Below are 19,381 nucleotides of genomic sequence, written 5' to 3'. Positions count from 1 at the left end.
AGATTATAGTTATAAATTAGATTGGTGGGATCCCTGGTTTCATGAGACTAATGACAAAGGTCCCCAAAATGGTTACAAAGAAAAGGCACAGGGTGTCTTTTTTTTTTTTTTACCAGTCCTGGGCTTGAGCTCAGGGCCTGAGCACTGTCCTTGGACTTTCTCAAGGCTAGAGCTCTACCACTTGAGCCTCAGCACCACTTCCGGCTTTTTTCTATGTATGTGGTACTGAGGAATCGAACCCGGGTCTTCATGCATGTTGGGCAAGCACTTTAACCACTAGGCCAAACTCCCAGCCCTGGCTAAACCTCCTTTAAGCTGATTCTTAGGGCATATACATGGACAACAGTAAACTCGGGTCCTGAAGTAGGAGATATGATCTGCAGTGTGTAAGTTAGTATTTGAAGGTGAAGTAGGTGGAATCCTATAGAATTTTGTATAAAAAATATATTCATTTAAAATTCTGCAGTCTAGACAGTGGGAAGTTACAGAAAATTCTTTTCATTTTTAATGATGTGTGCTTGCTCTATGGATGCAGTCATGGGTCTGTCAAGCATGTGGCAATTCAGTCAGAAGAGTATCTCTGGAGAGTGGTAAAGTGGAGTCCACATTTCACATTTGAGTCAGGAGTTGGAAAACAGGTATGGTGAATGTTAAAACATCCACCTATTTTTATTATTTTATTTTATTTTTGTTAGTCCTGGGAACTGAACTCGTGGTTTGGGCACGGTCCCTGGGCACTTTGGCTTAAGTTTAGAGCTCTGCTACTTGAGCTACTACAGTACTTGTTTTTTTTCCCCGTGAATGTAATACCAAAGGAATTGAACCCAGGGCTTCATACATGCTAGGCAAGCACTCTACTGCTAGGCCACACTCCTGGCTTAAAATATCCACCTTTTCTGTAAAAACAATTTTGAAAACAAAAGATATAAACCTGTTGAAGGAAATGCCACCAACTAGTGGGTGTAGATCTCTAGTCCCTATTTTTTCTAGTTTGTTAAAGCTTACCAAATCTTTCTTCTTTTACAGGACACTCCTGAGGTTAAATTTATAAGTCCATTTTATCTCTGTAAATCTACAATTAAACACTTAAACAAGGGGCCGGGAGTTTGGCCTAGTGGTAGAGTGCTTGCCTAGCATGCACGAAGACCTGGGTTCGATTCCTCGGTACCACATACATAGCAAAAAGCCAGAAGTGGTGCTGTGGCTCAAGTGGTAGAGCCCTAGCTTTGAGAAAATCCAGGGACAGTGCTCAGGCCGAGCCCAAGCCCAGGACTGGCAAAAAAACCACAAAAAACAAAAAACTTAAAAGATACCAAATTAGCAAATTTTAGTACAGTTCCAACGCTCAACCTACAAAAAAATCTAGTTTTCTGTATTTGTTAGCTTCATAAGTAGGGAGGCAATAAAAACTAGTGATTAAGCTGGGTTTTGGTGGCTCATGCCTGCAGTTCAAGAGATTCTTATTCACTGTGGCTCCTGAGCAAAAAAATAAAAGGAAAAAAAGCTCAGGGATACTGCCTAGGCCGAGTTCAAGCCCCAGGTTGGCACATGCACACCCATACTCACCCTCCCTCAATCCCTCTCCACCTAAGTTTTTATTAAAAAGTTTTTAGATACTTATGTGTAGATCTTTTAAAGCTATTTAATGAACTATGGCTTAATTCATTGAGAAAAGATGATACATTACTGAAATACATTTTTTTTTTTGCCAGTCCAGTTACTGTTCAGGGATAGTCACTTCAGATAGTAGCTAACTTAGAATGCTCCCATTTGTGCTTTCAAATCAATGTGTATTTTGTTCTGTAAGCATATATGTAATCATGACTGTCATACTGTATTTTAAGAAAACATTTCCACCTTAAGGTTTTTATGACAACTTGTAAGTTTTAAGATTTGACAGTTCTTCAGAGAACCCTATCATAAGGTACATAATTACTCCTTTATCCCCTCAATGAAGCATTTTAGGACTGGGATACTTAAGTAGGTTACAGATATTCTGGCCTAATTGTGTTATGAGGTGGACATTTTATTTAGAGGTGAGAATAGTTCTATGAGGAATTGGCACTCATCAGTTTAGGTTGTTCAGTGGTTTCTAATATTTTTATGGATTTTATTGGCTTTCAAAGGTAATATAAAATGGACATTATCTCAAAATGGAAATGAACATATTTACAACAAACCAAACACAAGCATCAACCATGGAATTACAGGGTCACATTTTAATTCCTGAATTGTACAGTTCAGCATTAATATCACCACATGTATACAAATGGTGTAAAACAAGTACAGTGGTATTTTTAATACAAAATAAACATCTGTTTTATGGAAAAAACTATACTTCATATCTACACAGACAGCCCATCTTTTCCAAACAATAGCCAAAATTAAAATTAACTACAAAATTTCCAAACAGGGGAAACTGCTTCAGTTTAAGCTACTCTGGGAAAATGGACCCATAACACATTACAAAAGGTGATCTAAAGACTATAAGTGGAATTACTATTTTTTAGATTTTATTTTTCCCAATGTGCATTGTTAAATTGTAGTTTGGGGACATTTTTTTTTCCATCTCAGCATGATCTCAGATCATAGATGAGCAAACTAACATTAAAATATTTACAGTTAAATTGCTGTTCTAAAAATAAAACCTCTTAACTGTTTGCCTCAATTTATTATTTTAAATTCATTCACGTACATGGAATGTGCTTTTACTCTTAAAAAAAGCAGCTTTCATATTACACCCTTTTTGTATATGGAAAAGCTTCATGTGCTGTGTGTGATTATGATACCTAAGTAACTTTATGAATCAAAATGGCCTCTAGATGTTAAATGCCATTTTAGGTTTAGCACTATTCTTTACATTAGCTTTTATACTTTAAAACCTGCCTGAAGATCTCAAGAGACAATTTTACTGACAGAATAGAAAGTGTCTTTACCTTTCACAAAAGACTGTACTGGTAAGTGGATGGAAACATCCTCTTATATCCCAGGTAGGCTCATGAGGACTATTACTGTACTGTTTCTTGACTGTGGTTATCCCCTAAAAGTGCTGATTTTAATGTAATACTAGCCCATCCATTTTGAATTCCGCTTGACTTCTGTCAAAATATATAGTGAAATTCCTGACAGGGAATTCAACATGTACTCTACAGGGTGTACTTCCCTCCAAATATCCAAAAGGCTGAATTTCTGTGAAATCTTCAAAGAAAATGGTCCCAATAACTTGATTTCACTTCTTATATGACAATTCAATATTTTCCATTAAAAATTCCTTTTAAAAAGAGGCAACTGATTAAAACACCATGCCAGCACCAGTATATAAGTAATGTTATTGGATTTGCAACTGAAGCTTTAGATTTTTTTCTGGTTTGGTTAACCCCCTGGAATAACCCTGCATTAATATTATTTTATCAACTCTTTCCTCCCCGAAACCGTCCCAAAACCTGAGACTTTCCTTGTTGAAAAGCTACCTCCCAGGTTCAGATAACTTAACCATTATTTTTTTTTTGATAGCCTGAAAGTCAAACCCCTTAATTACCAGCAAGCAATTAAGTTCCTGGGAAGCCTAGTTTGTTTTCTTACACAACTAACTCCTAGGTGATATACTGTGTCTGCTATTCCTTGTATATATTTATAGGTTCAAGTGAGAAAGCTTTCTGAATGAGAATTTCAGCTCATTGAACAGTTGCAGCATTTTAGTAAGACCACATGCTGGGGGTCTTCCAGCAAATATTTTATGAACCAAGGCGAGGTCTTTTCCTGGGAGATGTTTCTTCTTCTTCATCTTCCTCTTCGTCATCTGGATAATCCACTAAGCCAACCAAACTCCCCTATTCAAGAATGAAAAAAGTGTCTGTAACATATATAATGTAGAAAACCCTGGCTCATTATCACAAAACAGCTCATTAGAAAGGATATATAGAGGCTGTTTTTACTAAATCATGTATATCTCAAAATAAAGGAACTATTGAATTATGAACGTGTACATAATTGGTGGCACTCAGAATCCAATTTTTATATTCTTACATTTTTACAAGTGAAATTTCAGAACTCAATTCAACAAAATGTCATTGTAGACTGGGCACAATGGCTCCTGCCTATAATCCTTGCTACTTAGGAGGCTGCCATCTGAGAATGACAGTTTGAAGGTAGCTGGGGCAGACAAATAACTGGAGATCTTTATCTTCCCATTAACTAGCAAGAAAGCCTTAAACTGGTGGTATCTCAAGGTGGTAGAGTTCTAGTCATGAATGAAAAGGCCTACTGGAAAAAAAAAAAAAAAAAAAAGAGTACAAGGTCCTGAGTTCAAACCCCTTACTTGAACAAAAAAGCAACAACCCCCAAAAGAAAAAAAAAAACAAAACAAAACCCAAAACTAATGGGGAAAATAACAGGACTAAAAATCGTAACATTTGGAAGCTTAAAGGAACCCTGGAGATGAAATAGTCCCTCACTCTCACTTCAGATATGAGGTCTCTTTGTAGGGTCTCTGAATCAATCTGGAGAGAGCTGCTGTAAACACTAATTCAAACCCTGTCGATCTCTATAGGGACAAGGTAATTTAACTCAAGGAGCTTCATATCTACTGAACTTAGGCATCTGACATTAATACAGCCGGATTATAAGTAAAACTACCAACTAAAGGCCTCTGAACATCTTAAAGTCACCAGGAAGTCTATTAAAACATGCTTATAAGAGTCCCATTTCTTGCTCCGCTAAATAACACATCTTTAGCAGGGGGCAGTATGGCTGGTGTTAATGTATAGAGAATGTATGTATACTTGGCCTTGAACTCAAGTCTCACTGCTAAGAGGCAAGGCTCTACCTTTTGAACTACTCTGCTAGGGGTCCTCCCCTTTGAAAAGTTAGGGTCTGGCTTTGGGCCTGATACTGATGAGGACTCTTTTAGTCCTATTTGTTTTTGTATTTCCGTTTGCCCTTGAGATGACAGGTGCAAGCCACCATACCTATACAGAGAAGGAATCTTGTAAACTCTTATTTATGCCTGGCCGGCACTAAACTGTATCATCCTCTGAATGCTACCACCTCCTAGTAGCTAGGTTTGAGCCACTGTATTCACCTTAATATGTTGATGGCAGTGTGACTTCAAGTTACAATGCTATTTTTTAAAAATCCATGATTAGTGGTAGAAGTGTTTTAATGTACCTATATCTCAGTTTCTTCATCTGAAAACCTATTATAGTACTTAAGATTTCATTGAAGTATTTTAAAATGTAACACATTCTCGTACTGTAATTAGTATGGTGTTCAGTAAGTACTACTAGGTGCCACTACTATTAATATAATTTTAGGTCGAACAGATTTTGAGGAGAAAAAAATTATAGTATAAAAGGTATCAATCTATATATGTAAAGATAACTGAGTTACCAACACAAGTTTTAATTGTGCTTAAGACTGTATATCATAATGTACAAATATTTCAATCCCAAGTGGTTAAACATGTGAAATGATTTTTTTGGCTTTTGATTAATAAGTTGTCTTAAGAACTCATTTACACAATTTAATTTTGAATTTTATTTATAGTTTCTATATAAATATGCATCACAAGCAAATGTACATTTTTCCAATGTTTACAATAAAAATACAAAATATAAAATGTTGGAAAAAGGCCTGTCACTCATCAAATGCATTCTGTGAAGCTGATTACACACTTGTTAGATGTATCTAGAAACCTGACTATAAAATTTAAGACTTTACATCTACACTTACACAATCAAATTCACTTAAAAAAATAATGTAGGAAGCTTTCAATGTTATATCAAATTCCATTTCATTAAAGAAGTATTTGTAGTCTACAGTGTGAATATGTTATCATACACTTAAATTCTGTTGGATTAGTAGAGCATTTCCTCAAGATAATTTTTAAAAAGTTATGCTTCTGATATTTATGAAAATGATTCAGAACCATCTCTGTATATGGAATACTATACGGAAGTTGCTAAGTACTTTTGTACCTTTTGAATAAATTACATCTAGATATATACTGTAAATTAACCTATGGTTTAGCATTCTTTTCTTTTTGGTGCTGAGCTTGAACTACGGGCCTGTGCACTAACACTGAGATTCTGTGCTCAATGAAAGCAGTGTGTCTGTATGATTAGAAGACAGCTCATGATAAACCCAGTTGCTGGAAGTTGTGCAAATGTAACTGAATAAAATCAAATTCTATTTTCATCAACAATGTTCCAGTAACAAAAATTCTTATAATAAAAACCAATGAAAATTCTAATTAAAAAAAAAAAAGGTGAGCCAGATAAGCCTGAAGTAAATGTTAGCTGTCAATGACAAACCATTTTTTTTCCTTGACATTGTTTTGATTATTCAATAAGCAGCTTCAGATAGAAAAGGCAAAATCTGTGTGTGTACAGAGCTATTTCACATACCTTGGTGGCTGTTACTGATGTAGCCAAGTTTGTAGTTTTGGAAGATGACCCATTAGAACTTGGTGGTGGTGTCTGAGCCACTACAGATTTACTGTTTGTACTGTTTGTTCCATTAGCAGCACTGGCAGAGTGGGAGAAAGTAAATTTGAAGCTACCAGAAGATGTTCTTTTAGGAAGGTTTTCTTTATCTTCACTTTCTTTTGCTAAAGCAAAAGCAAAAAATTTAACCTATATTAATACTGCTAAACCAAAGCATATGAAAAGATTAAAAGCATAAAATGTTACCTTTGTTTTCTAAAAGGTAACAAGTATAGTGTGAAGTTTGTAGTCTGCGTGATACATTTAAGTCTTAAACATTAGAAAGAATCTTAAGAACTAGGTAATTTTTTTGGCTGCTCCTATGCTATAATCCTGAACTTGTGTTACTTAAAAGGATTCATTAGTGGACTCTTTCATTAGACTTTCAATTTGATTTATATTCCTTACTCCTTATTGAAGCCTACTAGTCATTGCCAGCAAGTAACATTCTATATGCACTCTCTAGACAGTAAGTAAGCACTCTCTAGTCTTTTGTTTTGTTTTTGTTGGTTGTGGGACTTGAACTCTGGGCCTGGGTGCTGTTCCTAAACTCTTCAGCTCAAGACTACTGCTCTACCACACTGAGATACGACAATCTGATTTTCTGGTGCCTAGCTTGCCTAATCTTTTTATTCTCTAAATATTATAGGTTCCTTTATCTGTTTATGGCATACATGTTGAATCTCTTCTAGTATCTGGTTACTTGTAGCTTTTTTATTTTTTGGTCAGCTGTGGGACTTAACTCTTGGCTTGGGCGTTATCCCTGAGCTCTTCAGCTCAAGGATATTGCCCTACCCTTTGAGCCACAGCCCCATTTACATTTTCAGTTATTAATTGGCGATTATTATGACTTTTTAGTACCTAGGCTGGCTTTGAGCTATGATCTTCAGATCACTGAGCCTGGCTTTACTTGTAGTTTTGTATGTCATTTTCAGCAGCATGGTAGAGTTCAGTGGATGCAGTATTTCAAGCAGTCTTATTGCTTCTTTTAACAGTAAGAGTAATATGTAATGAAAAAAGGAAGATTTTTAAAAAACAATCCAGAAGGGCCTTAGGATATATCAATAGGCTACCAGCTGCCTTAAAGTAAAACAGTAAATAGAAGATGAACACCAGTGGCTCATGCCTATACTTCTAGCTACTCAGGAGGCTAAAATCTGAGGATAGTGGTTTGAAGTCAATCTGGGCAGGTAAGCCCATGAGACTCTTATCTACAATTAAAAAGCAAAGAGCTTGAAGGGGAATTATGATTGAAGTGGTACAGTGCAACAGCTTCAAGCAGAAAAAGCTCAGGGGCAGCACCCAGGCTTCTAGTTCAAGCCTAGTACTAGTACATGCACAAAGCAAACGAGGAAATCAAACAAAACAAAAAACCCTAAACCAGAGCAAGTGGCAAATGAAATAACAACTTTAGGGAAAAATATGATAAATCAATTAAATGAATTTTCTAATATAGGCCTTTAGAAATCGTCACATTCAAAATAAGTCCAGGGGCTGGACACTTGTAGCTGATGAGGAAAAGCCAAACAAGAATACAAAATTCAAGTTCAAGTCCATACTCTTGGCTGCTAGGAATATAAACCAAATTTTTTGCTTATAAAGAGTCATATGGACTTTTCTGCCTAGACAGCCTTTGAACCACTATCCTCTAGATCTTAAGGCCTGACGAGTAGCTAGTATTATAGCCACAGGTGTTCACTTTATAACATGATCCTCAGGATCACTTTGTAAGTACCCATGCTCAAAAGTCACTTCTCTGAGGTTACTTTGTCTGTTACAAAGTACAGGTAGAATGCTTCATGAAGTTTTTACAGATCTATAGTCTGTTATTATTATTATTATTTTTTTTTTTTTTGCGAGTCCTGGGCTTAAGCTCAGGGCCTGAGGACTGTCCTTGGATTTTTTTTTTTTTCTCAAGGCTAAAACTCTACTACTTGAGCCTCAGCACCACTTTTGGCTTTTTCTAAGTATGTGGTACCAAGGAATCGAACCCAGGTCTTCGTGCATGCTAGGCAAGCACTCTACCACTAGGCCAAACTCCCGGCCCTATATAGTCTGTTATTAACAACCTACCCCACAGTTTTCCCCCCCCCCCCCCCTTTCTCTGTAGGTTGTGGAGCTAGGACTCTGGGCCTGAGCCCTACCCCTTGAGCCACAGCATCACTTCCGGTTTTCTGGTTGGTTAATTGGAGATAAGAATCTCCCACACATTATTGCCTGGGCTGACTTTGAATTGCAATCCTCAGATCTCAGTAACAGAAATAAAAATACCCAGTGGGATTTTCATATACAATTTAGGTATGGTAGTGCACATCTGTAAATCCTAGCACTTGGAAGGCTGAAGCTGGAAGATTCAAAGTTTAAGGCCAGCCTGAGCTGCAGACTAAAACTTGTCTGCAAAACCAAACCAAACCAAACCAATTGTCTTTTTTGCCAGCCCTGGGGCTTGAACTTAAGAGCTGGGTGCTGTCCCTGAACTTTTTTACTCAAGACTCGTGCTCTACCACTTCTGAGTCACAGCATCACTTTCTTGCCTTATCTGTTCATGAAGTACTGAGGAATCAACCCAAGGCTTCATGCATGCCAGCAAGCGCTCTACAACTAAGCCACATTCTCAGCCCAAAAATTTAAAATAAGGCACAAAATTCAGGTCTCTCATGTTGTGTAAACTATGACAAGACCTTCTTGAAAAATTGAATATACTAAGAAGAGGTACTATACGCAAAAGAGTTTTATACCTTTTTTAGTTTCCATAAATTTTTCATAGCTATCTGGGAAATCATCTTCTGGCTTAGACTTTTCAGCTGGTGCCAGAACCACTTTTCCTTCCTCCTCTTCATCTTCATTAAACCACATTTCTTCATCTTCTTCCAAAGCCTTTGCATCTCTGCGAAATCTGTTACTGCGCAATATAGATGGTACACTGTAAGAAATATATCACAAATACTGAGTAATGCTTTCATGATCAGATTATATTTAAGGGAAAAAGATGTACAGCAAACAGCTGAAGTGATTTTAACTATGTGTATAGTAAATCCATGTTATTTATGGATTTATTTCATGAAGTTCTGACCAAGTACATTAAAAAAAAAAAAGAAAAAAAATCTCAAAATCAGAACTTTATAATCCCTTTATGTGTAATGCGTGGCTCAATGAATGCTACAGATGGTCCCAGTTACTCCTATATTTTATTTTCTCTTGTATTTATGTGATCAGCTGAATGTTTCCTTGTCCCTAATTTTGTGAATATGCCTCATAAAAAGCATGATAAAAAGTAATTTTCCAGGCTGAAAATGGCATTCAATATGCTTAAATGAGACAGTGAAAATTTTAGATTTAATTTTGTGGAAGCTGGACAGTATTATGAGAAAAATGTATTAAGCATCTCCAGTGTTTGAATAAAATATGAAATAAGATCTAATTTTTGGTGAGCAGAATTAATGTATATATCAGTAATGGTGTGACAATAAGGTCACCTACTCCACTGGAATACTCAGACATATAGTATGCATGGTATAGATATAAACTGGTGGTCTCCTTAGAACCATATAACTGTGGATACTAATGGTTTACTGCACTTCAAAAGTCATGACATAAAACAACCTGAGAACTCTCCAAAATAAATTGGATGTTATAAACTGAAAGCTCACCTTCAGTTACCACACAGTAGTTATTAATCATATAATGGATTTGGGGCAGGTAAGATATCCTACCTCTAGTGGAATACTATGCTATCCAGTGACAGAAAATTACTGGTAAACTTCACATATAAGATCTAAACTATGGGCAACTGTGGATTCAATTTTGTAGGCTACAAATATAATAAACAATACCTGTTCAGTTTCTGATTTTGTCTGTCTTTTTCTTGTTCATATTTAGTCTTCAATCCTTTGAATGTCTGAACATATTCAATTGATTCAAGTGCTTTATAAAAGTTCTCAACTATGTGTGAAGTAAGAGACTTGATATCTTCCTGTATAAGCACAAAATTTATATTTCAAACACAGTACAATGCTTGTAACGGGAAAAAAATTAAAAAATTTTATAGTTCCAAAGCTGATCAAAAAACATTTTTTAAAATCACCTTCCAAAAATAAATGTCCTAGTTTCTTTATATATGCCAGAACTCCACAGAAAACTTGGAAAAAAGGAGAAGCAATTCACTGGAGCCCTTTTGTGGGACTATAAAGACATTTGAAAAGTAAATAGGTTTAGTTTATGTCTTCTATCTTTTTCATTCGTTAGCATCTTACAATTCAAATAAGTTTTATTACATATAATTTCACTTAACTGACAATTCTATGAATGAAATCTTATTATAACCATTTTACACAAAAATCAACACCTCCCTATGTAAAAGAAAAACGAAACAAAAAAGCAAAACCTCAAATTGAGGTTCTGAAAGGTTGGGTGGTTTGATCCAAAGCACACAGATTGTTAATCCTGCAGTATACTAATATATACAGAACAAAAAAACAAGTTAAATTTTGGGATTCAATGCATTCAAACTTTCAAATTTACTTCCAGAGAATGTAGATTCAATCAAAGGAATGGGACAGTCATGAAATTTATAATTTATTTTCATCAGTCTCGCACTAATATTTTACAGAAAAATGAAATATGAAGTTTAGAATGTAAGTGAATCTTGATTCATTAGAACATTATACTATGCATCTGGATATAGATGCTGAGCTTATTAACAATGTTCTTCTTTACAGCTCTACTTTGGACTTCTGGTAGTTAATTTGATATAGTGTCTCATAGACTTTCCTGCCTGGCTGGCGTGGGACCCCAATCCTCAGATTGACAGGGGTGGCTTGTTCCTTCTTTTGTAAGATTAAAGACGTAATATTTCTATCTTTTCATCCTTTTAAAAAGTCGTACTCTTGTAAGTGATCCCTTTAGCCAAGCAATCGTCATATGGGAATAGTAAGTTATGAGTATAAATTTGATTTGTGAAAGACAAAATTAGAAAATTAAACAAAAGAGGTGACTAGAAAAGTCTGATTTTATCCTAGATATTCTGAGGATAATTCTTTTTATTGCCTAAAATAAAACTAGGGCATTTGAAGGTTCTTAAATATGATAATGTAATCAATTGAGTGTTTTGATTTCCTCAACTAAGAAAAGGTAGGTTGAATAGTGCATCTAACTTTTTAGTTTCTGTCACTTAAAATTTTGGGATTCCATAATTTTTATGAATCATATAGCAAGGTCTACCAAAGGAATTTTCCCTTTTCCTAGATATTTTTATAATCCTTGTAGGACAACTGGGTTAAAAGAAATGAAAATTTCATGTTTAGATTCTCATAATTTAAAATACGGGGTTAGGGTGTGGTTTAGTGGTAGAGTATCTATCATGTATTAGGACCTAGATTTGATCCCCAATACTGATTCCAAAAAGAAAAACAAAACATCACGACTGGGAATATGGCTTAGTAGTAGAGTGTTTGCCTAGCATGCATGAAGCCATGGATTTGATTCCTCAGTATGACATAAACAGAAAAAGCCAGAGGCTCTGTAGCTCAGTGTAGATTATTAGCCTTGAACAAAAGGAGCTCAGACAGTGCTCAGGCTCTGAGCTCAAATCCCAGGACTGGCAAAACAACAACAACAAAAAAAACCTACTATCACTAAACTGTAGCTATGCGGCAAATATAAATATAAAAAGAGACTGATAGTTAACATTTTAGTTATTAGACATAGCTTCTAAAATACACTGAAGCTTGGAGTGGCGGCTCATGCCTATAATCCTAACTACTCAGGAGGCTGAGATCTAAGGACCAAGGTTCAAAGCCAGCCCTGGCACAAAAGGATCTGAGACTGTTATCTCCAATTAACCTCAAGAAAATGGGAAGTGGGGCTTAGCTCAAGGGTAGGGCAGTAGTCTTGAGCTGAAGAGCTAAGGGACAGCACCCAGGCTGATTTCAAGCCCCATGACCCACAAAAAAATTGAATAAACGAAGTCAGGAGAAAATGAGAAGAAATTACTTACATGTAATTATTCTACTTACAAAGACTCCCCATATAACTCATTCTGTTTCATATAATCATATATAAATTACATAGCTCCTTAATATCAACTTACCACTCTTATAAATTCAAACAACTCAATGACAGCTGAATTTAACAGGTTGTACCGAGTTCCATTATCCAGAAGAGCATTTATAACTGGCTCAAAAAGATTTCCCTTGGTGATGTAACGATTATAAAATTCATCTTTAAGGCCAATTATCCGCCTCATAAAGCGAAGAGCACCTAATTAAAATTACAAGGAATAAGCCAATGAATTAGCTAATATTAATGTATCTTCTCATAAAAATGTATAAATGCTAGTAATACATAAGTAGAGCTGATGGATATAATGAAGATAGTTCAATCAGTAGTGGGTACTTGAAATAAAGCCCTACTACAGGCATACACATAAAAAAATCCCTTTTACTAATAAATTCAGTAATACTGTTAAAATCCATTTCTGTGGTTTTTTTTTTTTTTTTTTTTTTTTGCCAGTCTTGTGGCTTGAACTAAGGGCCTGGACACTGTCGTGCTTTCTTAAGGCTGGTTCTTCACTACTTGAGCCACAGCACCACTTCTGGTTTTTTCTGTGTATGTGGTATCAGGAAATGCAACTCAGGGTGTTGTGCTAGGCAAGCACACCACGAGGCCATCCTCCAGGCCCTTGCTAACATTCTTAAGGAATACAAAGGATCATGGTAAATGAAATCTTTTATATCTTATTAACTTCTAACTTTTCCACTTAATTTATTCCAAAAATACCACTATGCCAAAGATTCCAATTTCTAGCTTAGTCTCTTCTTTCAACACTGCTTAAAGGAAGAAGTTGTATCTCTTATTAGCCATCTAAGGTACAAATGTATGTTAACTGTGACACTAAACAAGTGTGGAAAGAAGTGCTATACTGATTATCTGATTTTGTTTCAGGAGAATCAATTTACTTTTAAACAAGTAAGAGATAAAAATGTGAGACAATATATTCATACACTACTGGTGAATGAATTGACAGGCACACAAAATGAGCTTTTATCCTGGTAAAATATAAATACCTGAAATTCATGTACCTTATGGCAGAGCTCTGCAATCAATCTATCAGGAAAATACCAATGCTCCAATATTCTAATCAATATGTACTAATTTTTTTTTTTGGTGGTATTCGGGTTTTGACCTTAGGGCCTTGGGCTTGCGATGTAAGACACTCTTAGTGCTGGCAAGCCCAGAATTTGCTCCATATTTCTGAGATTGCCTAGGTGCCTGGTTCTCAGGGTGATAGCAGCAAACCAACATGCACAGCTCTTCACTGAGGTATCTAATTCTACTGTGCAGCCTGGCCTTTGACCTTGATTTCCACAATATCAGTACAGGCATTGTCATCCAGAACGAAAATATTTTAATTTAATGTAGAACACATATCTAAAAATAACCAAAAATGCTAGGCACGGTTGGCTCACGCCTGTAATCCTAGCTACTCAGGAGGCTGAGATCTGAGGATCACAGTTCAAAGCCAGTCCGCGCACTAAAGCCCATGACAGTCTTACCTCCAATTAACCACTAGAAAATCAGAAGTATAGCTATGGCTCAAGGGGTAGGATGGTAGCCTTGAGCTGAAGACCTCAGAGACAGTGCCCAGGCCCAGAGTTGAAGCCCCACAACCATCAAAACAGAACAACCCCTCCACTCAAAAAAAATATTAAGGGAAAGTGAGAACACTTAGGGCTCAGTAAGATTTAGCCTTACAACTATGTAATGATGCAAGAATAAGCACAGTCATCATTTTACCTGATGATATTAATGCATACAATCTGGAAATACCACACAAGTTTGTTATCTTACTGCTTAACAAAGTGTTATTTTGATTCTGTGGGGAAAATATGAGTTTATTCTTTAGCAAATGTGAGGCACTCAGTTCAAACCCTGGTACCACCCAATATATAAATCAATAAAACTATCAACAAGAATACTGTAGGCAATTAACACTGGCTATATAAGGCCATAAAATAAAAGGAGAGACCAGTTGCTGATGGCTCATGCCTATAACCCTAGCTACTCAGGAAGCTGAGATCTGAGGATTGTTGCTTGAGGCCAACATGCATAGGAAAGCCAGAGAGACTCTTACCTCCAATAAAATACTCAGAAAGAACCAGAAGTGGCACAATGGTTCGAATGATAAGAGTACTAACCTTGAGCTAAAGAAGCTCAGGGACAGTGTCCAGGGCTTGCTTTCAAGCCTGAGGACCAGAATGAAAATAATTGAAGATTGAATATCACTACTAAATGACAGTTTAATGAAGCATATGGAAGACAGTAAAATTGATTCTATTAGCAAAATGTTGCCAATGCAGAAAAGTTGGACAAACTGAATATGAACTGTAAATATGTATAATATGTGGGTGGAGGAAGCACTAAAAAAAAGAGCCTCTTTAACCCTTTAAGAAACAAAATTAGAAGACTTTTCATAATAGCATACACATAGCTAAATAGGCAACTTCAGCTTTTATCTCTACTAAAAATGCTGTTTCTTACAAGAATATCCATTTAGAGGCTGGGAGTGTCGCCCAGTTTATCAACTTGTCTAACATGCACAAAAACCCTGGTTCCATTCCTCCATACCACATTCACAGAAAAAGCCGGAAGTAGCGATGTAGCTCAAGTGTCAGAGCCTTGAGCCTAGAGTGTCCATAGACAGTGCATATGTCCTGAGTTCAAGCCCCAAGACTGGCAAAAGAAAGAAAGAAAGAACATCCATTTAAGTTTATTACTTACACAAAGCCAGGAAAGTGTGCTTTGAATTCATCAAGACCAAGACTCTTCTTAGCAAGTCCTTGTTCATAATATAGTTTTTTATGTGGTATGTGTGATGTTCCACACAAAATGTGAGTAACTCTAAAATTAAGGCAAGTAGCTGTGCTGTTTGGTAATTATCTACAAAAGAAAATAATTTCATTAAAATAAATACTGCAATATATCACAGATTACAACATAATATCCTAGAATAAAGTTAAATTGTATTAATTGTATTTCCTACTTTTTATAGCAATTAAACAAATGGCAGATTTTTACTCTTTTATTGAGCAGACTCTAGATGTATTGCCAGTTACCACCTAAGCAGATATTTTGTAAGGTTTTTATTTGTATAAAAAATTTAGTAATAAAAACTAAATATATATCTATACATGTGATAATACAACCTTCTTTGCATTGAAAAATTTTGGTTAATGTTTCCTAAATAAGTGCTTATTATTAGTTTATATAAAAGAGTCCACAGTAGAAGGAAACTATATCATAATTTTTGCCTAAAGGTTTAGGATCAATTAAAATTTCTTAAAAAAACAAACATATTTTACTTTAAACACATCAAGGAAATTATATTGTTGGCTACTTTCACTATCAAGCAAAAAATATCACTCAGCTGTTCAAAATAATTTTAAGCATAAATTCATGATACCCAGTGGCCAACTTAAACTACCCACCCTCCACCCAAGAAGTTTTGGTCCATGGAAAGGATTTATTTTTTTGTGTGTGTGCTTGTACTGGGGCTTGAACTCAGGGCTTCCAGCTCTCACTTGGCTTTTTCACTCACAGCTGATTTTCTATCCCTTGAGCCATGCCTCCAGTTTGGCATTTTCCTGGTTAATTGGAGATGGAGTCTCATGAACTTTTCTGCCCAAGCTGGCTTTGAGCCTCAATCCTCCAGGTCTCGGCCTCCTGAGTAGCTAGGATTATAGATGTGAGCCATTGGTGCCTGGCATCATGAAACGATTTTGAACTGCTGCCTGAACATCAAATTTTAACGTGATTAAGTCATATGGATAAACACCCTCTATTATAAATGCTTTAGGGAAGGAAATATTAAACCATGAACAAACTGAAATCAGTTTCTTGGAAATCTGATGAGATTGATAGAAAAGACACTAAAAAAGGTGCACAGAACACCAGGCCCATACCTGATAAGCAGAAGTAACAGTGATACAACTTGGATTGAAGAATATTAAGTGTAATGTCATAAACTAACACAATACTGTACGTACCTAACAGATCTTAGTTTTCTAGATTCAAAAATGAAAAACAAAAAACACCAAGTGGTACACACCTGTAATCCCAACACTTGAGAGACAGAGACAAGATCATTTAATTTGAAGCCAACTGTATCTCCAGAACCTGTCTCACCCCCCACCCACTAAAATCTCAATTTGCAGACAATGCTGCCTGAAAATAATGTAAGAAAATAAGGTATAAATTTACAGAAAAAGAATTTGTACTTACCAGGACAAATTGTGTTGTTTCTGTTAGATCCATCTAGGTCATCTAATTTAAAAAAATTAAGCTGTTTCAGCAATAATCTTACACGTAATTTGTAATATATAAAGCACATTGTCAATCAGTCTTGTTTTCCCCTTCATAACATTGTCAAGAGTTGGTTACTTTGGACAAGTATGATACATCTATTTGTAATCTTCTTTTTTTTTTTTTTCTATTTTTTTTTTTTTTTTTTCCTGTGTTGGTTGTGGGGATTAGATTCTGGGCCTGGGCATTGTCCCTGAGCTCTTCAGCTCAAGGCTATCACCCTAGTCCTGGAGCAACACTGCAACTTTTGCTTTTCTAGTGGTTAATTGGAGATAGAGTCTCATGGTCTTTAGTGCACAGGCTGGCTTTGAACCGTGATCCTCAGATAGCCTCCTGAATGGGTAGGATCACAGGCGTGAGCCACCATGCCCAGCTCTCTATTTGTAATCTCTTATGGAACTGGGTGCTGATGTGAAATAAATATAGTTTGGTAAAAAGTGAGATTATAATTAGAAGACTGATGTATCTTTTCTTCTGAAATATCTGATAGAAAACAATTTTAATTTAGTACACATACTTCCTATCACATTTTAGTTAATTGGTTATTTCCTGTGTTCAAGGATAATATAGGGAATAGTAATACTTGTGATACATTTTCTTTTACCGTTTTTCTACTTATTACCCAACAACGAGGGCATGTCTTTGAATAGTATTTACAACAAAACATGCAAGATTTTTTTTTTAAACTTAGCACATCAACAATTTTTCAAATGAAATTAGTATCATTTAAAATTACCTTACATCAACTGCAAAGATTTCATTATTACATTTCCTCACATTTTTACATATATTCCAGTAACCCACTCTACGACTCTCCCTTTCTAAATAATTCCAGAGGTGTCCTTGTTCAATTTACATAGTAATAATTTATATATTTCGAGTGCTTTTTCTTTTCTTTTCTTTTTTTTTTGGTGCTTAGTTCTGGGGTTTAAAAATCAGGGCCTAGCATTTACCCAATCGTCCAGAAACAATGACATCGCCCCATTTGTAAGGAAATGGAAAGACTTACAGCAGAGATTTACAACAGAACAAAACCTAGATACATAAGGCCATATAGAATAAATATGATACAGAAACATATAAATGATACAGAAACAAAAGCCATACAATGAGTGATTGTTGTCCTTAATGTACTATATTATCTCTCATCTCTTTTGTTGTTGTCCCTTGGTTATCTCATATTGTTACAGTATTTCACTGTTATCTGATATATTGGATAAATGCATATTTGGTTATTTGAAATTGGATAGGGAAGGGGGAAAACAAGATGAGGGGTGGAGGTTGGAGGGAGGGAAATGGGGACCAAGACATGAGAAAGGGTATCAATGTATGGGAAGTAATGCACCTTCTATCTGGTGAATATAATGTAACCCTTCTATTAATTACAATAAAAAATATATGAAAAAAAATCAGGGCCTACGCACTCTCTCTAAACTTTTGTGCTCAACGCTAGAGCTACCACTTGAGCCACAGCACCACTTCTGGCGTTACTATGTATGTGGTACTGAGGAATCGAATCCAGATCTTTGCATGTGGTTTTTTTTTTTTTTTTTTTTTTTATTAAAAACAACAACAACAAAAAAATAACTTAGGGGCCTGGAGTTTGGCCTAGTGGTAGAGTGCCTGCCTAATATGCATCAACACATGCATATAAATAGAAAAAGCACAAAGTGACACTGTGGCTCAAGTGGTAGAGTGGTAACTTTGAACAAAAGAGGCTCAGGGACAGTGTTAGGACTACCCTGAGTTCAAGCCCCAAGACTGGCAAAAATAACAAACCAAAAAACATGGCAAGCTTTAATAAAGCCAAATGAATATAAATGTCTATTTTATAATTATCTATATACTTGTGTATGCTGGAAGTATTAATTGTAACAAAGGACTCATTCTGCAATAAAATATTTAGAATATCTACTCAAATTTATATGTTCAAATATATTTAATACTCTGAAATTTAATTATTTTACTTGCCACAGTGTATTCTAGCAAACACTTGGTTTTCTTACCAGAAACAATGCAGTAAAATTGCTTTGCTGGCCATTCAAGTGCACAGCACTCCTCAGAGTATATAATCAGAAAGAAACTGATATTATACAGGTGCATATGCCTACATCACATTAGTTTCATATGTACTGCCTTAGTTTTTCTTACCAACATTTTCAGATAGTAGCTTATGTTCTAATATACTCCCATATTTCTGATTTCATCAAATGAGTTGTATACTCATTTGTTAAGCTGATAAAACTTAACAGAATTATATATGGCAAAGCTGAATATAGTAAGATATCACTTAAAATCACTGCATAATTAGATATACAACTATGAATATTTGGAGGAATCTATGTTCAGAATGCTTCAAAAATAAATTTAGGTATCCATTTCACTTGAATACAGTCAAAGTAGAATTTATAGTTCAGAAATTACCAGCTTGATGCATGCAATGAATATATAAAATGTAATTAACACATAATAAAAGCCCTCTACATATTGGTTTTGTGTTTGCATATTTCTATAGCACTCTTCCAAATACAGTCAGAAAC

At 35.5% G+C, this 19,381-nt stretch overlaps 1 protein-coding gene across 2 annotated transcripts in view; it reads right to left on the bottom strand.

Annotated features, from left to right (window-relative positions):
• Positions 1-95: 95 nt before the first annotated feature.
• Ppp4r3b (protein phosphatase 4 regulatory subunit 3B) overlaps positions 96-19,381 on the bottom strand; it is a 45,875-nt gene continuing 26,589 nt past the window's right edge. Inside the window, exons 10-16 of one of the 2 annotated variants that reach the window (XM_090336895.1) lie at positions 16,761-16,802; positions 15,261-15,419; positions 12,571-12,740; positions 10,316-10,455; positions 9,221-9,384; positions 6,405-6,607; positions 96-3,830 (exon numbers count right to left, since the gene is read on the bottom strand). In XM_090336895.1, the coding sequence (XP_090193021.1) occupies positions 3,735-3,830; positions 6,405-6,607; positions 9,221-9,384; positions 10,316-10,455; positions 12,571-12,740; positions 15,261-15,419; positions 16,761-16,802 (974 nt within the window). In that variant the 3' untranslated portion in view covers positions 96-3,734. Of the gene's footprint in view, positions 3,831-6,404; positions 6,608-9,220; positions 9,406-10,315; positions 10,456-12,570; positions 12,741-15,260; positions 15,420-16,760; positions 16,803-19,381 lie in introns of both variants that reach the window. The other variant, XM_090336894.1, reaches the window with a different exon arrangement.

The sequence above is a fragment of the Megascapheus bottae genome, chromosome 7 (genome assembly GCF_031878675.1).
Source record: "Megascapheus bottae isolate mThoBot1 chromosome 7, mThoBot2.hap1, whole genome shotgun sequence".
Lineage (NCBI taxonomy): Eukaryota > Metazoa > Chordata > Mammalia > Rodentia > Geomyidae > Megascapheus > Megascapheus bottae.
Note: the sequence above shows the minus strand (reverse complement) of the source record. Positions and strands in the feature narration are given on the sequence as shown.